The following is a 20,492-nucleotide window of genomic DNA, read 5'->3' as shown; positions in this document are numbered from 1 at the left end:
AACAACCGTTCATTATTTCACAATTCTTTGGTCAGAAGTTTGGCAGGGTCGGCTGGGTCCTCTGCTGAACAGCCTCACAAGGTCAAAATCAAGGTCAGAAGGTTGTGTTCCTTACTGGAGGCTCTGGGAAAGAGAACTGCTTCCAGGTTCACTCTGTAGACGATACAGCTGTAGGTTGAAATCAAGGTCAGAAGGCTGTATCTCTTACTGGAGGCTCTGAGAAAGAACCTGTTTCCAGGTTCATTCTGTGGATGATGCAGCTGTAGGACTTGGGTCCCCATTTCCTTGCTGGTTGCTGGCCGGGAGGTTATTCTCAGCTTCTAGAGGCCACCGTGTCCCCTGGCTCCTGGAACCCTCCATCTTCAAGGCCAGCAGCAGTGGGTGGAGTCCTTCTCTTGCTTCCTATCTCTCTGATTTACCCTTTTATTGCAACCTCTTCTCTGCTTTTGCCAAAGGACGTTTTCTGCTTTTAAGACCTCATGTGACTAGAATTAGGCACCCCCATGGCTAATCCAGGATAGACAGCTGCCTTCGAGTGGACTCTGACTCAAGGCAACCTTATGAATAACAGGACAAAATCATCATCCGGCCCTGTGCCATCTTCACAATCTCTGTGACTACTGTGCTAATCCATCTCTGAGGGTCTACCTCACCCTCACTGGCCCTCTACTTCACCAAACATGATATCCTTCTTCAGTGATTAATCCCTCCTGACAACGTGTCCAAAGCAAGCGAGCTGGACAATGTTCTGCTGTCGGGCATAAGGTTTCCACTGGCTAATTTTCAGAAGTAGATTGCCAGGCCTCTCTTCCTAGTCCATTTTTTCTAGTCCATCTTAGTCTGAAACCTGTTCACCATGGGTGACCCCGCTGGTATTTGAAATACTGGTGGCACAGCTTCCAGCATCACAGCAACAGGCAAGCCACGGCAGTATGACAAACTGATAGATGGGTGGTGGTAATTGAAGGTAATCTCTCTTAGGGTCCATAAACTTAATTACATCTGCAAAGTGTCTTTTGCCCTGTAATGTAACATATTCAAAGGTTCTGGGAATGGGAGCGTGGACGTTTCTTGGGGACAATTCTGCCTGATACAATGTGGAAAATGAACAGATCTATGCTACTGTTTAGTCAAAATCACTTGTCAGAATACCCTTGCCTAAAATATATGTTCTTCAAAATTCTCTGCTTAAACTCCCTAGCTTTCCACCGTTTATATATCCTCTTATACACATTCCTACTTAGCTGCAAGTAAATATATTATCTTCTAAATACTGGTACCTTGAAATTACATGAGTTTTAAAAAATACATCATGCTACTTGTTTTTAGTTAAAATTATACTGTATAAAAGACAATTTTTTTTTTTTAATGTTAAACATATGTTTCAAGCATCTGCCACCTGACAGATTACTGAAACACCATGCTAAATTATCACTACTGGTTATAGGCTTTAGGTAAATTAGTCAGTACTTTTAATTCAGTGGAATAAAATTTATTTCACAACTGAATTTAGAACTTACAGTAGAATTATGTCTGGATTTTTTTATCAGAGATATAGAATTTGACAGTTACCAGTAGAGACCAAGCAAAAAAGTACTTTCCCTGTTAAATCTGTGGTAACTTTGTTTTGCTCTATTACTCACATGTCTTACTCTACATGTAGGCTCTCAGCATGAAACTCTACTGACACCAACGATTCTGAGAAAAGCTTTCTTTTTCTCATTACCTTCCTCATCAAATGCCTCATCCTGTATGAAATTAAATTAACTTAAATTTTCAACAGTTAGATCATCCTTACTCCTCAAAGTAACTGCCACAATCCAAATTACTGATTTGAAATATCACAAAAAAAAAAAAAATACATTCATAATCAAGACAACCACCTGTACCACCACATCATTTTTCTTATTGTGGTAAATACATATGTAACAAAAAATTTGCTATTTCAACATTTTTACATGTACAATTCAGTGACATTAACTAAGCTCATTGTAACGTTCAACCATAATCATTATCCATTTCCAAATTTTCCCATCACCTTTAACGAAAGCTCCGTCAGTGTGCCCTAAGCAATGAAGTCCCTTTCCCCACTTGCCCCTGATAACCACTAATAAACTTTGGTCTCTATAAACTTGCCTATTCTAGATATTTCATGTAAGTGGGATCATATTTATCCTTTTGTGACTGACTTATTTTACTTAGCATAGTTTTTAAGGTTCATCCATGTTGTAGCATGTATCAGGATTTCATTTCTCTTTATGGCTGAATAATGTTCATTACCAATGGTAACTGTCATTACCAACAATATATATGTGACACATACTGTTTATTAATTCATTTGTTGATAGCCATTTAGGCTGTTTCCACTTTTTGGCTATTGTGTATAGTCCTGCAGTAAACATTGGTATACAAGCATCTGTTTGCATTTTTGCTTTCAATTTTCATTTTACTACCTACATTATTTGTGTTTGGAAACTTTGTGGGGGCCAAAAAGTTATATTTGAATTATCAGAGACTAAAGAAACACAAGTGTATTCAATACGTAGTTGGTAAGACTTGTCCGAAGTGAAGACCATGGCAAGGTGAAAAAATGAAGGATTTGTGGTAACAATTAGGAAAAGGTGTCGGAGAAAGAAATCACCACAATACACACCATACCATAGGCATGCCAAGCTCCAAAGAAGATACGCATTAAGAGCCTTTATTATATTCTTGCTAAAAGCAGCAATTTAGTTTCAGCAATACTAAATCATGTATCACATTAAATGTAAATGAATTTGAATGCTATTGATCGTGTAGGCTTGTGTCCAGATTTCATTTGTAAATTCCATTTTTATAGCTGTATAAAATCTAAGCATTAAGAAATTAAAACCCAGTTACTTGTACAAATTATCAGAATAATTTAAAACAACATTGGGAGCCTGCAACAGCTTTTTTTCTGCTTTTAAGAGGGTTCAATATAATACATGGATTTAAGACACAATAGTCAAGAAAATGATGGTATATATCATTCATCTCCACATTATATCTATGCTAATAGGCTAACCAAACTCCTTTCTTTTCACTGGTTACCATATGCTCAATCACTTCTAGTTATAAACAAGTGGCTAAATGAGGGTCAGCTGGATATTTTCCTTTATTCAAGAATTTCTCGTTTGCACTCCCTGCAGACAAGGTCTAGAGCACTGGATCTTAAACTTGGTGGCTATCTGAATCACCGGGAGAACCTGGTGAAACACAAATTACTGGGTCCCACCCAAAGAGTTTCTGATTCAAATTTAAGATGCTATAAACATATGGTAATGACAACAGTGTGGTATTGGTGCTGGAATGGAAATGAAACCAGCATTTAGAATGGAAATAAGGTTTAGAAAAAGAATCAACAGAAATGAATGAAAAATTGCTTCATGATAAAATAACTGGGAACAGATCAATTCAATAAATTGTGTTAAGATGATTATTTTGAATGAAAAAGATATGTCTATTCTAACATTTTTACAAAAATAAATTCTGAGTTTCTGGTCTGGATAAGATGGCATAGACTAGTCTCTCCCTGCTCTTCCCCACTAAATACCACTACAAACCCTGGAAATAACACAAGATTGTTCATATCAGCTCGAGTTTTGATAGCTTGTTGTTTTCAAGGAATTATTCATTTTTTTTGAGCATGTTGTCAAATTAATGATTGCAAAGTTGTTCTGTTGTTTTCTTATTCACCTTTTAAAGGCTACAAGAGCTATAGGGATATCCCCTTTCATTCCTGCTATAGGTAATTTGTGTCTTAGATCTTTGTCAGCCTTGCTAGCAGTTTATCAACTATACTGATTTTTTGGGAAGCATCAGTTTTTTTGTTTCATTGTTTTTCTCTATTATTTCCATTTTCTTGATTTTTTTTTTTTTTTCCTTATCTTTATTTCCTTCTGCTTGCTCAGGGTTTATTTTGCTCTTCTTGTTCTAGTTTCTTTAGGTAGGTCTTACATTCTTTTCTTCAGGCCTTTTCAGATTTTTAATGTGAGACTGTAATGCTATAAATTTCCCTCTCAGTGCTGTTTTAACTGCATCCCACATTTTCTTTTATTGTTTTAATCAATTTTCCCACTACATAACATTGACTCATGAGATAATTTGTTTTTTAGTATACAGCAACATTAAAACTCAGTAAGTTTTGAATATGGCATTTAAAAACTAAAGTAAAATATTTAATGACAGAATATCTGCATCAGAATATACCAAATGTTTTTTGTTTTATAGCTATCAGCCCTTCTGTCTCTCAGAAAGAGATTTAAAAAATGATAGCAAAATCATTCAGCCGTTTACTTACTCCATCAGCAAGCTATTTATATACTCATTTCCATCCATATGGCCAAAGTGAAAATCCCTAATCAACAACAAGAGAGAGAGATTAAATTAAAAAAAAAAAGTGAACAATATAAACAACACAAACAATGGGACTTTAGGGCTCAGTAAGCATGGAAACACTGTATGTATTTAACATGCAAATCACATACAATAAATGAAGAAAAGAGAATACGAATTCTATTGACTTGAGTCAGTAGAGACAAATAAACAGAAATAAGCAATTGCTATAATTTACTTCAATTCCTTGATTCACCTTTTAAAGTACAAAATATTACTAGTGCTGCTTTATTATATTACAAAGCATTATTAAACAAAGATAAAGGATTCTTTCAGAAACAAAGCACCTACCTACGGAAGTGGGCTCTGTAATCCTGGGCAACTTCCTGAATAATTGACTTTAATCTGCAGAAGAACAAATATATGAATATTTCATCTCCTCTCTTGAAAAACATACTATAATAACACAATTCTAATGTCTGCTACCCCATCTTAAGTGCTGTAAGAAAAGTAAGAGACCATATAAAATTTATCAGAACCCCTGTAAAGTCTGAATTGGATGACATTTGACGCTTAACACTTTTTCAAGGTACTATACCTGGTATGTTCAATTGATGTATTTTTCTCATCAATAACTGCAATAACCACAAGCTTTCCTGAAATTAAGAATGACACATGTAAATTCAATAACACTCATTATACAAACTTTTCAGTTATGCTTTTGTTATGGATGGGGAATTAATAAAGAATGTTTCTGGAATTTAATTCAAATTATCCTACACAAGTTAAACTCAGCAATTTTATCAAGACATTCTGGTATAATATATGCTTATAGAAAATCAATGAATTAGTCAACTCCATGTGATAAGTTACTTCCCATTCCCCACCTCCAAAATGTAAATAATGGTAAATATCTACAATAATTTATACACATGAATTTTTTTCCCAACAACCTACACATTGACTAAAATAAGTCTTTTGCTGAAAACTAAAGTCATAACGAATAAGCTGATACATCAAATTTACTAAAGTAATTACTATAGCTCTATAAGAATGGTATACAACAAGACAACAATTTTTATATGGCTGTTTTCTTCAGTTCCAGAGATTACTACTTGCCATAAACTAACATTTATTTAACTCTAAATAGGACAGAAATCATGAGAAAGTAGCTGGGACACTGGTATTGGAGTCAGAAAACTAGACACTGCAACCCTGCAGGGTCTACTACGTCCTGGGCAGTGTACCATGCCCTGAGAGAACAAGAAGGAAGGCCATCACTTATCACCTCACTAAACATCAGCTTATTTTAGGGAACTAATATGATTTCAAAGAGTTATTAGATGAGTTGAATGAGATTACATGGACACAAGCATTGGAATAGTATCTGGCTTAGGGCAGGTACAAGAATGTAGGTTTAATTCAACAATCTTTCATTATCATCCCCACATTTTAATGCTGTTTCCCCTAAGACCATACTGATTAAACACCTCTCAACACTTCTACACAATCTCAACTCTTCTAACCCTCTGCTGAAATTATTAGTTTACAATGACTATTTTCCTTTCCAAAATATTATTTCATTTACTTTTTAGTGTTTAGACTTTATGTGCTTCTTCAATTTTCAAATGCCTCATGAGTTATTTTCAAAATGCCTACAACATGTAGAGCACCTTCCCAGCAGCCAGAAGGGTGAAAAGAAACACGGGCAGTTTGTCATGTATTAATTTAACAAGCATTTAGTGCCAAATAAGGTGCCATACACTGGGCGAGTTACAGTGACGAGCACACAGACACAACTCTGTCCTTGGAGAGCTCACAGACTAGCAGGGAGACAGACATTTTAACCAAGTAGTCACACAAATAAATGTACAGTTAAAAATTAGAGGAGTTCTGAAGGAAAGGAACAAGGTGCTATCAAAAAAAATGTAGTTTGAGGGGAGCAGGGACTTTTCCTACGGAAGCAGTATTTGGTCAGAGTCTGATGGACTACTATACATTTTCAGACAAAGAAAATCTTCCCATTCATTTACTCTGAAGCTATGCTTCCATCGTGCTTATCATGAAGTTGTGAATGGGAACAAATGCAGCAACAATAATCACGATTTATTTCTCATTTATAATTCACCATAAATTCACAAAAAATTTCCCCTAAAATTTACATAAGACCATACAGTTAGCTTCGCATAGCTTTCCTCTTTGCATCCATATTTATATTTGCTTTGTCTATCATTTCCAGTCCTATAACTTTAAGAAACTACGCCAATTTGATTCCCATTTCTTCCCCTCACAAGTAAAAGTAGACCTTAAAAGGTTTAAGTTGTATTCTAATTCTTATTACAAAAATCAGCCTCCTCAATATAAGTTCTTGGTTATTTCTTCTCATTTCTTTACTACCCAGGCCGTCTGTTGTCACTGTCCCCTAAGTTCTATTAGTAAAATGGTAGCCTGTCTTTAAGTCACATACAAAGGTATATACTCTGGTAATATTAGTCTATGTTCTCATAAAGCAGAACTGTCATTCAAATCTAAAATAAGGAATAAAATTTTGAAATAGAGTTTAAAATTAATTTCCTAGACAATCAGATTTAAGCAATCAATTAAGGAAAAATTCTGTAGTGTGATGGAGAGTTGTACGTGATTGTTACCTGTGTCTCCAAGCTCATACAAGAGGAAGCCATCCACAGTAAGGTAATTCTGAAACCTCTCTCTGGTGATCCAGGATTCCAGATCACCATCTTCAAATTCTAAAAACAAGGCAAAGGTGTAAGTGATGGTACGAATATGAGTTCAAAATGTCTAAATGTCACAACCTGGCAACATGTATAAAAAGCCTGACATAAGATTGTTATCTGAAATTTGTAACCTTCATTTTTCAGAATTTCTTCCAAGCACACAATCAGAGGTACAAAAGGATCCATGCACATAGCAACTGTTCGCTGTAGCACCATTAAAAATAGCAAAAATAAATAAAGGGAAATAACTGAAATGCCCTAAATAGGAAACAATTTAAATAAATTGTGGTACATGTAGAGGAAGACACTTTAAAGAATGAAAAAACATATGATAAATAGTTAAATTGTAAAGCAGGTTACAAAGCATTATTGCAGAATGACAGTAACTCTGTAAAAACGAAAGCATGAAGAAACTGATTGACAGAATGATAAAATGAAGGCATATGGCTGCTACATGGTTATCCTGAGTTGATGGTTACCCCCTGGGATTATAGAACAATGGGTAATTGTTATTACAATTTATTTGCTCTTCTTATTTTATGACATTTCTATCTTAAGTTTACAACCGTTTTTTCTTACCATGTGCAACTCCTAACAATTTCAGAAACACACACACACACACACACACACACACACACACACACACAAAACCTTAACACTTCAGCCTTTTTCCAACATCAAATCCTTACTCTGTTAAGCAGATAGAAATAAATCTAAGAGGAATATTATGGCCTGATTAGAAACATAATTCTGATGCAATTCTGAAAATTATTACAACTGCATGAAAAGGAAGCTGCTGTAAAAGCAATGTCTTAAAAGTTTACCAATAATGTCTGAAGATTGATTTTTATGGATTTCTTGAAAGTTGACATTTTCTACCACGTCTATTGCTAAACAAAAATTTTCATGTTATCAAACCTATTAAATAAGTGATACATCAAATCTGAAAGTATTTATGGGTTTACAATTTAGAAAAACAAATATAAACTAGAATCTGATTACTGGGCCACATTTCCCACTCCAGGTCAAAACCAAATTTTCTAAAGATTGCACAAAGGGATAAAACTGGAAACTCAAAGAGAAAATAAACTATCCTCCTGAGCCCCTTCCCCAAAGCTTAGAAACTTATTAACAATAATTAAATATCAGTATAAGCATTCAAAATAAAGCCTTTGTTTCATCTGAACGCTTCAGGCAGGTTCTAAATACAAACTACTGCAGCTTAGACAATTTGGCCTTGACAACCCCTGCAGACACTTTATATTGCCTTCTCAGTACTGGAGGCCACATCTGAAACCTGAGTGATAAAGAGGGGCACTTTCCTAGGCAGGCTCAAAGAAGACATTTGAATCTAAACAGAGATGGTCAGGTTTCTCCCAAAAAAGAAACAAAGTGGCTCTCTGAGTTGTTAAAAAAACTCCTAACGCAACTGGAATCGGAGATTTCGGGTCAGAGATTTGAAGACTGAATTTTGATTATGCCATTTACTATTTTAAGTTAGGGAAAAAAACACCTCTTTAATCATGTTTCTTTGACTGTAAAATAGTAAGAACATTGATCTGAAAAGATCGCTGCAATGATGCAGTAAGACCATCTACACACAGTGCCTCTCACACAGGGAGTGCGGTCATCAAAGGGCAGGGGATGGAATACATGTAGTGATGGATTGCTTTCCTTCTTCTATTTTCATATATGTAAGCGCCTCTTAATTTTTTGTGAAGATGCCTAATACAGGCATTCGATAAACAGCCAGTGAATGAATGAGTAAATGAATCAATCTGCTACTTACTGACACACCTGTCTACTTCTCTAACAACCTCAGTCACCTCCTTTGTAACCTCAGGACATTAATCTATTTGCCTTCCTGCCTACCTCACAGATTATTTTGAGGATAACATGAAAATGTAAGTACACAGATAGCACCTGCTGTATAAATGACGAATAAATGGCAATAATTTTATACCAACAGTTCAAATTCAGTCCTCACGTTTAAAGACCACGAAAATACAAGATTGTAGAGATGCTTAATCTTCGCAACATGACTGTAAAAACAAATAAAATGCTCCTTTTACTAAAACAATCAAAATGTGGCTTTTATTGGATATCCTTCTATTCATCTGCATTATTTAAGCAATTCAAAATCTACTGCTCTCAACTTGTTCTAGGTTACTTTCTGTTATATAGTAGAATTCAAAAAGAGAAAGAACCACACTCTAGAGCCTGTTTCTGCAATGAATAGATTGCTCCAAATTTGTGCTGTCCGATGTAGTATCCACTAACCACAAATGGCTGTAGTGAGCACTTGGAAATGCGGCCAGTGCAAATGAGGAACTGAATTTTTAATTTTATTAAACTGTAATTTAGAATATTATCAGGACTGCCATTAGGCAAGACTCTGCATTCACTTAACTTTTGAGTGGTCGTGTGGTCTTCAACAGACCTCAAGCTTCAATGCTTCCCTTGAAATTTAAAATACCTCCTAGTGCCCCTGTGAGTCTGGTGCACTGCCCTAGTGTACCTCAGGGCACAGCCTGGGAACTGCAGGAGGACGTATTAGATGAAACCAAGAAATTACTGTTAACTTCGTGAGGTGTTATAATAGCATGTGGTTATCTTAAAAAAGAGTCCATATTTTTTAAGACTGCATATTGAAGTATATACTTTTGAAATGATATCATGTCTGGGGTTTGCTTTAAAATACTTCAACAAAGGAAAAAAAGAGATGAAGCAAACGTGGTTAGATATTGTAACTGTTTAACCTGAGTGATGGTTATACAGGGTTTTATTATTTTACCATTCCCTTTACTAAAATGTATGTTTGATATCATAATAAAAATACTTTAAAAATAAACCAGTGTTGTGTCAATGAATAAACAATGGCTAGTAGGTGAATGTTTACTTGTGTCAGGGATGGAAAGAGAAGCACCGAGGGAGGGATGCATGGAGCCTTTAACATTGTTAATGTTCTTCTATTTCTTCACCTTTCTGGGTGTTTGAACTTTTTGTTTTTTAATTTAATTAATGTAAACATTTTACAGCAATATTGTCAGTAACTGCATAGGGTTCACTTATCAAAAAGACAAATAATTTGACAAAAATATAACAAATTCATTTTAGGCAAAACTCAGAATGAAAGAACACAAGATGGAAAGACTAAAGTTGAGAGACAAAACCAAATCCCCATTAGCCATTCAACTAATGGGGATTATAAGCAGTAAATTGCATCTGCTAAACCTTATATCAACACCTAAGTCCTACAAAAGATACAGCATTTTAATTTTAAAATGTTTTGTATGAATTAAAACATTGGAACTCACCATCATAAATGAAGTAAGTGTCATCTTTGAAAACAAGCACAGCAGGCACCTCTCTCAGCACCACAGACTGTAAAAATTAGAAGTTTAAATAACTTTTTATCATGGAAAAAGTGTAACTGATAGCTATGATAGCAAAAATATTGAAAGACACCAAAAAAAACAAAAAACAAAAAATGTTAGAAACAGTTAAAAAGAGCACAGTGGGTCTCATGTTCATCTTTAAGTATCTTGAAGTCAGAATTTTTTTTTTTTTACCTCTGGGGTTCATAAATTCTAGTTGTAAAGCTAATAATGTTCCCATAACCAAACATTAAAATTCAAAATATGAGGGAGACCATAAAATTACAGGCTTTGTCCTGATTTGAATATCGTCTATAGGAATAAAAATTCCCATATTATTATTGAATAACTCTGTTCTCCCCTAGCAGACTTCTGTTAACTTCATACTCAGAAGTAAAATAAAGAGATGAAAAATACTGGTATTTGCAGGAATAATTAAAGAATGCTTGAAGAAACCGGGTGAGAAAGCTACTAATAATAAAAGTAACGCATAATAACCAAGGATACCCATGTAGCACATGCTATTTGTACCTACCCAGATCCTCTGGGTTCTAGGGCACCTAAGATACCCCATTACAATGTGAGTTCTATGAAGACGATCTTGTTTGCCATCCATTAGCAAGGGTTTAAAAAAGGCACAGCACATGGTAAGAACACAGTAAATAGCTGCTGAATAAAAAACCTGAATATAAAGTAATTCAGAATTTTGGAATTTGTGCTCACTTGTCACTACTGCTATTATTTTAAACAGGAAAAAGTACTAACTGCTAAATGCTATGAATCTGGGGATATTTGTTTATTAATAATAAGCATTCTGATACTAGCAGTAAGGAGATAACATGCTTGCTATTTCCACAAATATTAGAGTAAATACAGCTGACAGATAAAACCAAGTAGTAAGTTAAAAAAAAATAAAATTGTGTCATTAAAATCCAATTTTAAATATTACCTCGGGAACCACGTCTTCTGAGGCAGCAAAGAAGTATGAGTACACAATTAATTCTGAAGCAGCATCTACATATTTCTCCTGTAAAGATACAAAAAAAGGTCATTTTAAAATATTAAATATCAAAATTCATTTCTCATTAAACACTCAGAGCAATGCATAAGATAATACTACTTATACAATAAGTAGTATTATCCCAATTTGCTACCTATACTTTTATGTGAAAAGAGGGACTATAATGGAATGAAATAGTTTGTAAGGCAACAGACCATTGTATTAAGTGCTTTTATCTTTCTCCAAAAAAATTTCATTAAACATAATGTAAGTTCAATTCATATTTATTAACTTAATTTGATGATGATTATAGAAAAGATAGGAGTGATAGGTGCAAACAGATAGGAGACAGGTGGGTGGTGTCAACGGTTAAGTGCTCGACTACTAACTGAAAGGTTGGTGGTTTGAATCTACCCAGAGGCACCTCAGAAGAAAAGACCTGGTAATCTGCTTCCATGATGATTACAGCCAACAATCCTATGGAACTGCTCTGCTCTGTCACACATGGGGTCACCATGAGTCAGAACTGAAGGGTCAGCAACTGGTTTGGGTTTTTTTTGGTTTATTAGAAGAGATACGTGCACATATACCTATATGCATACATAAATATGTGGGGATCCACACACACACGCATATATAAAATAAGCTTACGACAACAGTCTGTCTTTTGGCTTTAAAAAGTTTACACTTGAACTGCAACATGCAGTTTCAAAGCACCTACAATGTTAGGAAACAATATAAGATTCAAATAACCACGTCAAAAATAGACTGTATACAAGGCAGACAACATTGTTTACCTACTTTTTTACTCACTTCTGTTTCATGAAGCAAACACTACACAAGAAATAATTTCTATTATAAAAATATTTAGATTAAACTGAAGTATATCCAACAAGAGTAAAGTAAGTTTTGAATTTTTGGTCTAGTCTTGGCTATGCAGCAAATTAAATCACAATACATCTGAATTTTGTGGATTAAAAAATAAAATCATGCCTTACCTTCAAAGGTGACTCTCCACCTACATAAACAAAAAATACACGGTGTCTCCTTTGCACATGTTCAAACATTTGCTTACTTGGAAGTGGCCGGATTAGAGCCCTGTTTGAAAACAAAACAAACATGTATTATGAATTAGATATACTACCTAATTTATTCCTATTTATATGATAGTTTATCATAGCTAAAGTTTAGTAAATTTATACTAATTGCATGTTAAACGTATTGCCCAAATCATGTAAAGCTAACGCAGTGGTAGCCTATGGCTACCATTGTACCCATATATTAAAAAGAGAAAAAAACAAGCCTACCCATAATTTAATCCATCATTTTAAAAACTAGTTTTAAATACATCCCTTCAGAGAGTACCATCTTAAAGTCAATATTTTGATAGGCCAAAACAGAACTATAATCCATTTAGAGTCCTCAGCTAAAAACAAAATGAAACAATTCACATGAGAATTATTTTTTTTCCTACCTTTCAAAAGATCATTCACATAAACATATTGTGAAATACTATTCCAAGAATTTATAATGCTATACTAAGAATATTTATTCCTTACGTTGATTTAAAGGCTATACAGGTTTAAAATATCCTATAGAGATTAAAACACAAAATGTTTCAGAGGGATGTTATTAAAATTTTTCAGGAAAAATAAAATAGAAGATGGTAGACATAATAATAGAACATAAAATTCTCATTAACAGAAAAAACAAAACATGAACAGCAAAAGACAAAAAAGATAAACGGGGCCTCATAAAATTTAAATAATTTTGTTCATCAAAGGACTTTATCAAAAAGTGAAAAGACAACCTACAGACTGGGAGAAAATTTTGGGGAACCATACATCCAATAAGGGCCTAATATCCAAAATACATTTTAAAAAAAAAAAATCTACAACTTAATGACAAAAAGACAAACAACCCAATGGAAAAATGGGCAAAGGACTTGAACAGACACTGCACCAAAGAGGATATTCAAATACCCAACAAGCACATGAAGAGATGCTCAAGGTCATTAGCCATTAGGGGGATGCAAACTAAAACCACGAAGAGATAGATACCACTTCACTCCCACTAGGATGGCTAAGATTAAATTAAAAAAAAAAGAAACGGAAAATAAAAAATGTTGGTGAGGACGTGAGGAAACTGGAGCCCCCATCCATTGCTCGTGGCAACATAAAATGATACAGCTGCTGTGGAAAACAGTGTGGCTGTTCCTTGAAAAGTTAAACATACATACAACTACCATATGACCCAGCATTTCCACTCCTACGTGTATACCCAGCAGACTTGAAAGCAGCAACGCAAACAGACACAAAGACACCAAAGTTCACTGCAGCACTATACACAACAGCCAAACGCTAGGCTGAGTGAAGTCAGTCAACTGCAACAAGGACAAATATTGTCTGATCAAACTGACATAAAATGACAAGAACAGGCAAATGTATAGAGAACAAAGTTTATTAGTGGTTACTAGGTGTAAGAGAGAAGGAAAGGGAAGTCATTATTTAGGAAATAGTTTTTGTTTATACTGATAGGAAATTTGGCAATGATTATGGATGATGGTTGCATGACATGATTAATGTAAGCGGTATCACTAAATTGTACACTTGAAAAATGCTGAATTGGAAAATGTTGTGTTTTATATATTTTTGCAACAAAAAGAAAGTCTACAAAGAATTTTATTATATGCACATATTTCAAATGCAACCAGACTAAAAAGAGAAGTGAATTACACTAAAGGTTATTATATTACTTGCAAAATATAATTTAAAAACTAAAAGATGTGGGAGGAATTTTTAATCATGGTCTATATTATTGTATTTTAGTCTGTCACCAAATCTGCAAAAGGAACAGTACAAATCTTGCAAAGGCAAACAGATTTTCAAAATGTACAATACTTAAGATGCATTGCATCAGTCTACTCTACTCTAGTTTCTATTTTAATACTTTAGTAATTAACCAGTAAGTGATGTAACTCCAGAACTGACTCTTGAAATTTCATTTGCAAGTCACTGTCAGTTCCATCAGGAGAAGCTCTTTTTAATGCCAACTACAACTCATTGCTAAAACATAAAGACTAACACAAATGATGGGGAAATGAAGTACATTCCATAAGCAATCTTCTCATATGATTAATGTTTTCTCAAAACTTACTTACAAGCAAATCAAAGAAAATGAAACATGCAATCAATGAGAAAATACAGTAAAAAGAATATTAATAAGCTCTGCAAGCTTTAATATATAAAGATCATTCCTAATTCTGTGCCTTTCTCAAATAATTTAAGCCAGGTAGTATACTAACAAATCCATCTCAATATTTTATATATGCAATATATAATATATCCTGTCAAAATCATAATTCTGCAAGTACAGTTTCAAAGCCTATATAGATTAACTTATTTTGATAACCGTCCTCTTCAAGAAGTTCCACATAATCACATTATATAATTATAAGCATTGACTTTCTTTATACTTCAGCAAGACACAGATTGAAAAAAAAAAAACACACACTATATTCAAATCATTAAGAAATGCTTATAGAAAAATGTTTCCTTATCAGTAAAACCTCAAAAGACCTATAATGCAAACAGATCTTTGGGTTCTAAATATGTCATCTTCTATGCAAAAAAATGCAATAATACTTCACAGTTGGCATAAAGTAGCATGTGATATATAAAGTAGCACGTGAAAAGTATTTTAGCTGAATCTCAAAAGCATTTTCCAGTATCACAGGCTAGGCACTGAAGTCCAAGTTTATTTAGAACAATAATAGCCTATGATTTCTTTTAAAACTCTGAAATTAGTTAACAAGAAAAATTAGTGAAAGCAGGCAGTACAAATGCAAAATTATCACAAAATAAAGATTTATAAAATTGTTAGAATCAATAAAAATTTTTAAAATGTATTAAAAATCCATTGGAAAAACAATTTTTTTCTTTGAATTTAAATATGAGGTTAACCAGTAGATAATACAAATCCTGGTCCTTTTTTGTTTCTTTAAAGTATTCCTCTGGATGCACTACACGACCCTATATTTCTAAATAAATAAATAAGCAAGGAAGCAAAAACAATTTATTCAGCTAAGTCCCTAATTCACGTGTGTATAACATGGTCCATGAAAATACATTTAATTTTCAAATATTAATGTCTCACAGTAAGGCTGTTCCTAAGAACAACTTACCCAGATACTCTGTGAGCAAAGTCAATAATATCATCTTTAGTTCGTGGTCCTCTATAGTTATATGCTAAGTCCCCCTTTAATCTTAAAAAGAAAAAAAGGAGGGATACAAGCTTGTTAATCATTCGGTATGATTGTACAAAATTACTAAATGCAGACAGGAGTTTTAGAAGCAGCATACCAATGTAATGAAATACTATGTGTAACATATAGTAGACAACTGGCAACTGAAAATATAAAGCCAAGGGGTGTATTGTATTAACCCACAGAAATAGTTTACTGTGCACTGGACAGTTGCACCGTGTCTATGACTTCTGAAAAGTGAATAATTTACACATTCATGAGCAAGAGTTTAGAAAATTCAAGCACTTCAATTCTCATTATTTTCCCAAGCAAAACCTAAAGGACAAGGAATTAAGAGCATTTTGATAAAACAAAACACATTTTAAAGCAATACAACATCACAGTACCTTGATACTCCAAGATCATGGAATAAAACAATGCATAAAAACAACTCTTCTAGAAAATTACATAACTTTCCAAAAGCATGCCAAGGGACTAATTTACATGTCTAACTTAAATTAAAAATAAGAATAAAAATTGTGAAAATAAGACAGAACATCAGTAATTAAACAGAATGAAGAGAAAGAATAATTTATCTAAAACAAGAAAGTAAAAGGGGCTTAACACTTTTATAAAGTGGGGGGAAGTCCATATAAAGCCCAAGAAAGAAAAACATTTGTCAGATTTTGAAATTAGTACATAAAAATTTATTTTATTATTATAAAAACAGGTTTCAAAATAATTTCCCGGCTCACTATATTACCTAAATAAGGTTAATAAGAATCATGAGAAAATTCAATGTAATCATAATTATAAAACAAGGACTTGAGAATTATCATGCCACTCCCTCCAACCTGTACAACCCTATATTAGACCTGACTGAAATTAACATCCATCAATTTTGATTCTCCTTGTTTGTTTTATCCATAACGAGTAAGCCTAGCTTAATTACACAAAAGTAAAATTTGTTAGGAGACAGGATTTACAAAGATAAACTCAAATACCCTCTTGAGTGCCTCAAGGGCAAATACTTTTCGTAATGATTGTGTGCCCTGGCCTGCACAGCCCTGATCCTGTCACACAGTAAGCACTTGATACATGTTTAGTACACCAACAGGAAATATCACATTCACTTCAATGTGAAGAAAAGTATTAGGATAAAGTCCCTCTCTTTTGATCTGCACCTACCTAAAAAGAACTGGTGAACCCAAATCTTCAATCCTCTAGGGAAGCTACCAGAAATTAATGTAACAAACCTAAGTAGTGTGAACTAATAAAAATACACATAAAAACATACGACACGACTTACAGCTTAATTGTTGGATAACCTCGGACTCCAAACTCTGCAGCAAGGCCTTGGTAAGAAAAAGAATAACTATGAATTTCTTTAAAAAAAATGAGAAACTAGGCAACAAATGAGCCTTTTACTTTATATATATAAACACATAAGATACGTTGTTTTTAAGTTCTAAAAAAGAATATACACACACACAAAACATGATATTCTTATACAAAACAATTTTACTTAAAATAACCTAAGCTGTGGTCTACACGAAATCCTATGACAAAATCTGCTGGTCTTGAAATGAGCCACCCCAGAGGCAGGAAAGAGAGGATCCAACCACCAGCATGGAAGGGGAGCCAGAGAAGTGGTGGCAGAGAAACAGCAGTAGGAGAGACCAGCAGGAGACAGCACAGTGGGCTTCCTGACCCCCAGAGCCAGAAAGCTGAGTGCCTTTGGACCGAGGGTTATTGGTGAAGTAGGGTGCCTCTGGGCACTTACCGGCAGAGCTAAAAACAGCTTTGTTAACACTTGCCTGAGCAGGGCAGAGGTCCAGGGCCAGGGAGACACCTGCCTGCCAAGTATGGCTGGGAAGAGTCTGTCCTGATGGCAGACCTGTGTCCTGAGTGTTCCTCAACCTGAATTGTAACCTGTTACTTCCCTAATAAACCCCAGCATCATGAGGATTGTCTGTGAGTTGTGTGACCACTGCAATGAATTATCGAACCCAGTAGAGAAGTAGACAGTGCCATGGGAGGGACACTTGGTGTCAGAATTGGTAAAGGTCGCGGAGAGAGGAGGCATGTCTTGACCTCCGCCTCATAGGAATCAGCCTTGGGCTAGTGATCATAATTCTCCTTTCCCCTTGTGAAGTTAGAGGAGGTCAGACGCTGCTCCCATGCCATTTTTACAGTACTTATTTTAAAAAAATTCTTATTAAAAATAATTAATTAAGTCCCACATCTCATTTCAGTTCATTTCCAAATACTTCTTCTAGGTCTTGTCCACTCCTTGAAAAAATGGTCCATCCTTTCCTTTAAAAAAAGAAAGGAACCTAAACCCTTCCTGTCAAGTCAATCTCAACTCATGGCGACCCCATGCATCACAGAGTAGAACTGCCCCATAGGGTTTTCTTGGCTGTCTGATTTTCACAGAAGCAGACTGCCAGGTCTTCTCTCCCATGGAGCCACTGGGTGGGTTCAAACTGCCAACCTTTAGGTTAGTAGCCAATCACAAACAGTGTACTTGCACCACCAGGGCTTCTCTCTCTTCCTTTAGTGAGTCTTTAAAGAACTGCACTGTATTTTAATTTTAAAAACATAAATTGTATTTGCAAAAATACATAAATTTCTGCAGCCAACATAAGATCTAAAAGCAATTTTATCTACTTGTTTTAGGAGCTTCTGCTTTTGTAATAACCTAGGATAATTTCGATTATCTCAAAGATTATTCTGGAATCTTCACAGTAATTAAAATGTAAAATAATTGCTACAGTGACATCTGTTTTGGCTACAATGGAAAGCAGTAGTAGTATAACAGAAACAAATAATAGGGCATGAGGACTTTAAAAGGTATAGAAATCACAATAGTGAATTAATACTACTTCATTACAGACTCAAGGCAGTTAGCGCAGAAAAGAAATAAAATATTCTCAGTTAATTGACCATATAAAATATATATTTACGATACTATACTGGTATATGAAAAGTATACTGTATTTACTCCCATGATCTCTACCTTTATGATTTTCTTTGTTTCCAGAATATTTTTTTCTCACAACTGGGTATGCGGAAATTACTTCTGTGTCTGGGTTCTGGTTTACCAATACCTTTACTAATCTTCATTAACCTTTGGTTTCTCATCACTCCCCACTGATTCACTGAAGAAATAATGAAAATCAATTTGTGGCAAAATCGGATCTAAAATTTCTCTCCTTCTTTCGTTAACTCTAGAGCTTCTCCTTTACACATATAGAGAAAGGTGACAGGAAGGTACTAGGCAGTGGCTGGTATTTATTTTTATATCAGACAAGAAAAACAGCAAAGGCGACAGAAACAGGAACTGAAGTTCTGAAGACAGAGATTCTGCCTCTGATTAGTCATATGAACTTAGAACAATCACATTATTTATTTGTACCCTTCTAATTTAGAACTTTACTTCTGTCAAGTATTTTCTAATTGGAGAGGAATACTGTTACTGTGACTGCCTTTATCCAAGCCAAAAAATAAATGTGATTTTGGGTAGATTATGTGAGTAAAGCACGTTCTGAACACCCCTTCCCCAAATTAAGGAACACCTAATTAAAACCCTTATTAACTATCAACTGAAACTCATTAAAAACCGCCAAAACATGGAAACTAATGTAACTGATGGAGGTGGGGGAGTGAATATATCCCACTAGCAATTCCCGCATATAATTTAGAATTTATTTATACACAAATTAAATACAGAAAATGAAATATGTAATCAATGAGAAAATACAGTATTTTATAACCTGATGTAGTGGATCTCATAACAGACTTTAAAGAAAAAAATCCCAGCTCCACATTGAACCCTATCACTTAATTTCCTTGACCTCAACTTCCATTTCTATAAGGTGGGGGAAAAATTATCCACCTTACAGCCCCCAGAGGGGAGCGGTGTTAAAATAAAACAAGCAAAGAAGCAAAGCCTAGGTTATAGATATATAAGGACCCAAGTTATAAACCACAAATCTCTTAGTAATTCATAGACAGTGGCTATTTGAACACTTATTGACTTCTGTTTTTAAGTATTGGGAAGATAATATTCCTTTTCTCCACAGCACATGAAATATCTTATTGCTGCTATAATTGAGAGGATAATGCATCCATCATCGACACCAAACAGGAGCCGGTAATATAACACTGTGAACATCAGTATTTACTTAGGTCTACTGGTTATTGTTCAATTCTCCCCACTAGAATATAAGCTGCACGAGAGCAGAAATGTTTGTCTTCCTTGCTCACTCACGTATCACCAGTGTCTAGAACATGTCTGGCAAGTGGTAAGCATGCCTTAAATACCTGCTGAATGAACAAATGCTGACCCTGCAACTTTCCCACAAAAGAATCATTTTTCAATAAACCGTATCTGGATATTCAAGTAGTCACAAGGCTTTACAAGCAAGCATCACCATGTAGGTTGAGGTGCAAGGTGAGAAATGGGGTGGAGGAGGTATAGTATGTTTCATATTCAAGGAGTGAATTATATAAAGCACCCACCACAGTGCCTGGCACATGGTGGAACTCAGCATATACCAGTTTCCCTTTCTCCAAGCTGATGGCTTATGTGAAATAATGTTACATGTACATGTCCTCTATACTGCAAACTCCTAAAAGGGGGTTTTAAACTACTAATTTAACATAATGTATAATACGATGCTAAGTAAACAAGAAAAAAAACCTGTAACAATCATGACATCACAAATAAAAATTATTCCCAAATTGAAAAAAAAAGTCCTATCAGGTTCCTAAAAAGT

General features: G+C 34.6%; 1 protein-coding gene across 2 annotated transcripts in view; it reads right to left on the bottom strand.

Moving 5' to 3' along the window:
• The window catches only part of TMX3 (thioredoxin related transmembrane protein 3), a 40,365-nt gene that overhangs the window by 5,356 nt on the left and 14,517 nt on the right, over window positions 1–20,492 (bottom strand). For both annotated transcript variants that reach the window (XR_002822823.1, XM_023724441.1), the window contains exons 5-13: window positions 17,021–17,066; window positions 15,652–15,732; window positions 12,467–12,566; window positions 11,418–11,495; window positions 10,409–10,475; window positions 7,005–7,103; window positions 4,955–5,012; window positions 4,708–4,761; window positions 4,322–4,378 (exon numbers count right to left, since the gene is read on the bottom strand). Coding sequence is in view for 1 of the 2 variants with exons in the window: in XM_023724441.1 (XP_023580209.1) it covers window positions 4,322–4,378; window positions 4,708–4,761; window positions 4,955–5,012; window positions 7,005–7,103; window positions 10,409–10,475; window positions 11,418–11,495; window positions 12,467–12,566; window positions 15,652–15,732; window positions 17,021–17,066 (640 nt within the window). In the remaining variant the exon portion in view is untranslated. The remainder of the gene's footprint in view (window positions 1–4,321; window positions 4,379–4,707; window positions 4,762–4,954; window positions 5,013–7,004; window positions 7,104–10,408; window positions 10,476–11,417; window positions 11,496–12,466; window positions 12,567–15,651; window positions 15,733–17,020; window positions 17,067–20,492) is intronic.

Source organism: Trichechus manatus, unplaced genomic scaffold, assembly GCF_000243295.1.
Source record: "Trichechus manatus latirostris isolate Lorelei unplaced genomic scaffold, TriManLat1.0 scaffold00246, whole genome shotgun sequence".
Lineage (NCBI taxonomy): Eukaryota > Metazoa > Chordata > Mammalia > Sirenia > Trichechidae > Trichechus > Trichechus manatus.
Note: the sequence above shows the minus strand (reverse complement) of the source record. Positions and strands in the feature narration are given on the sequence as shown.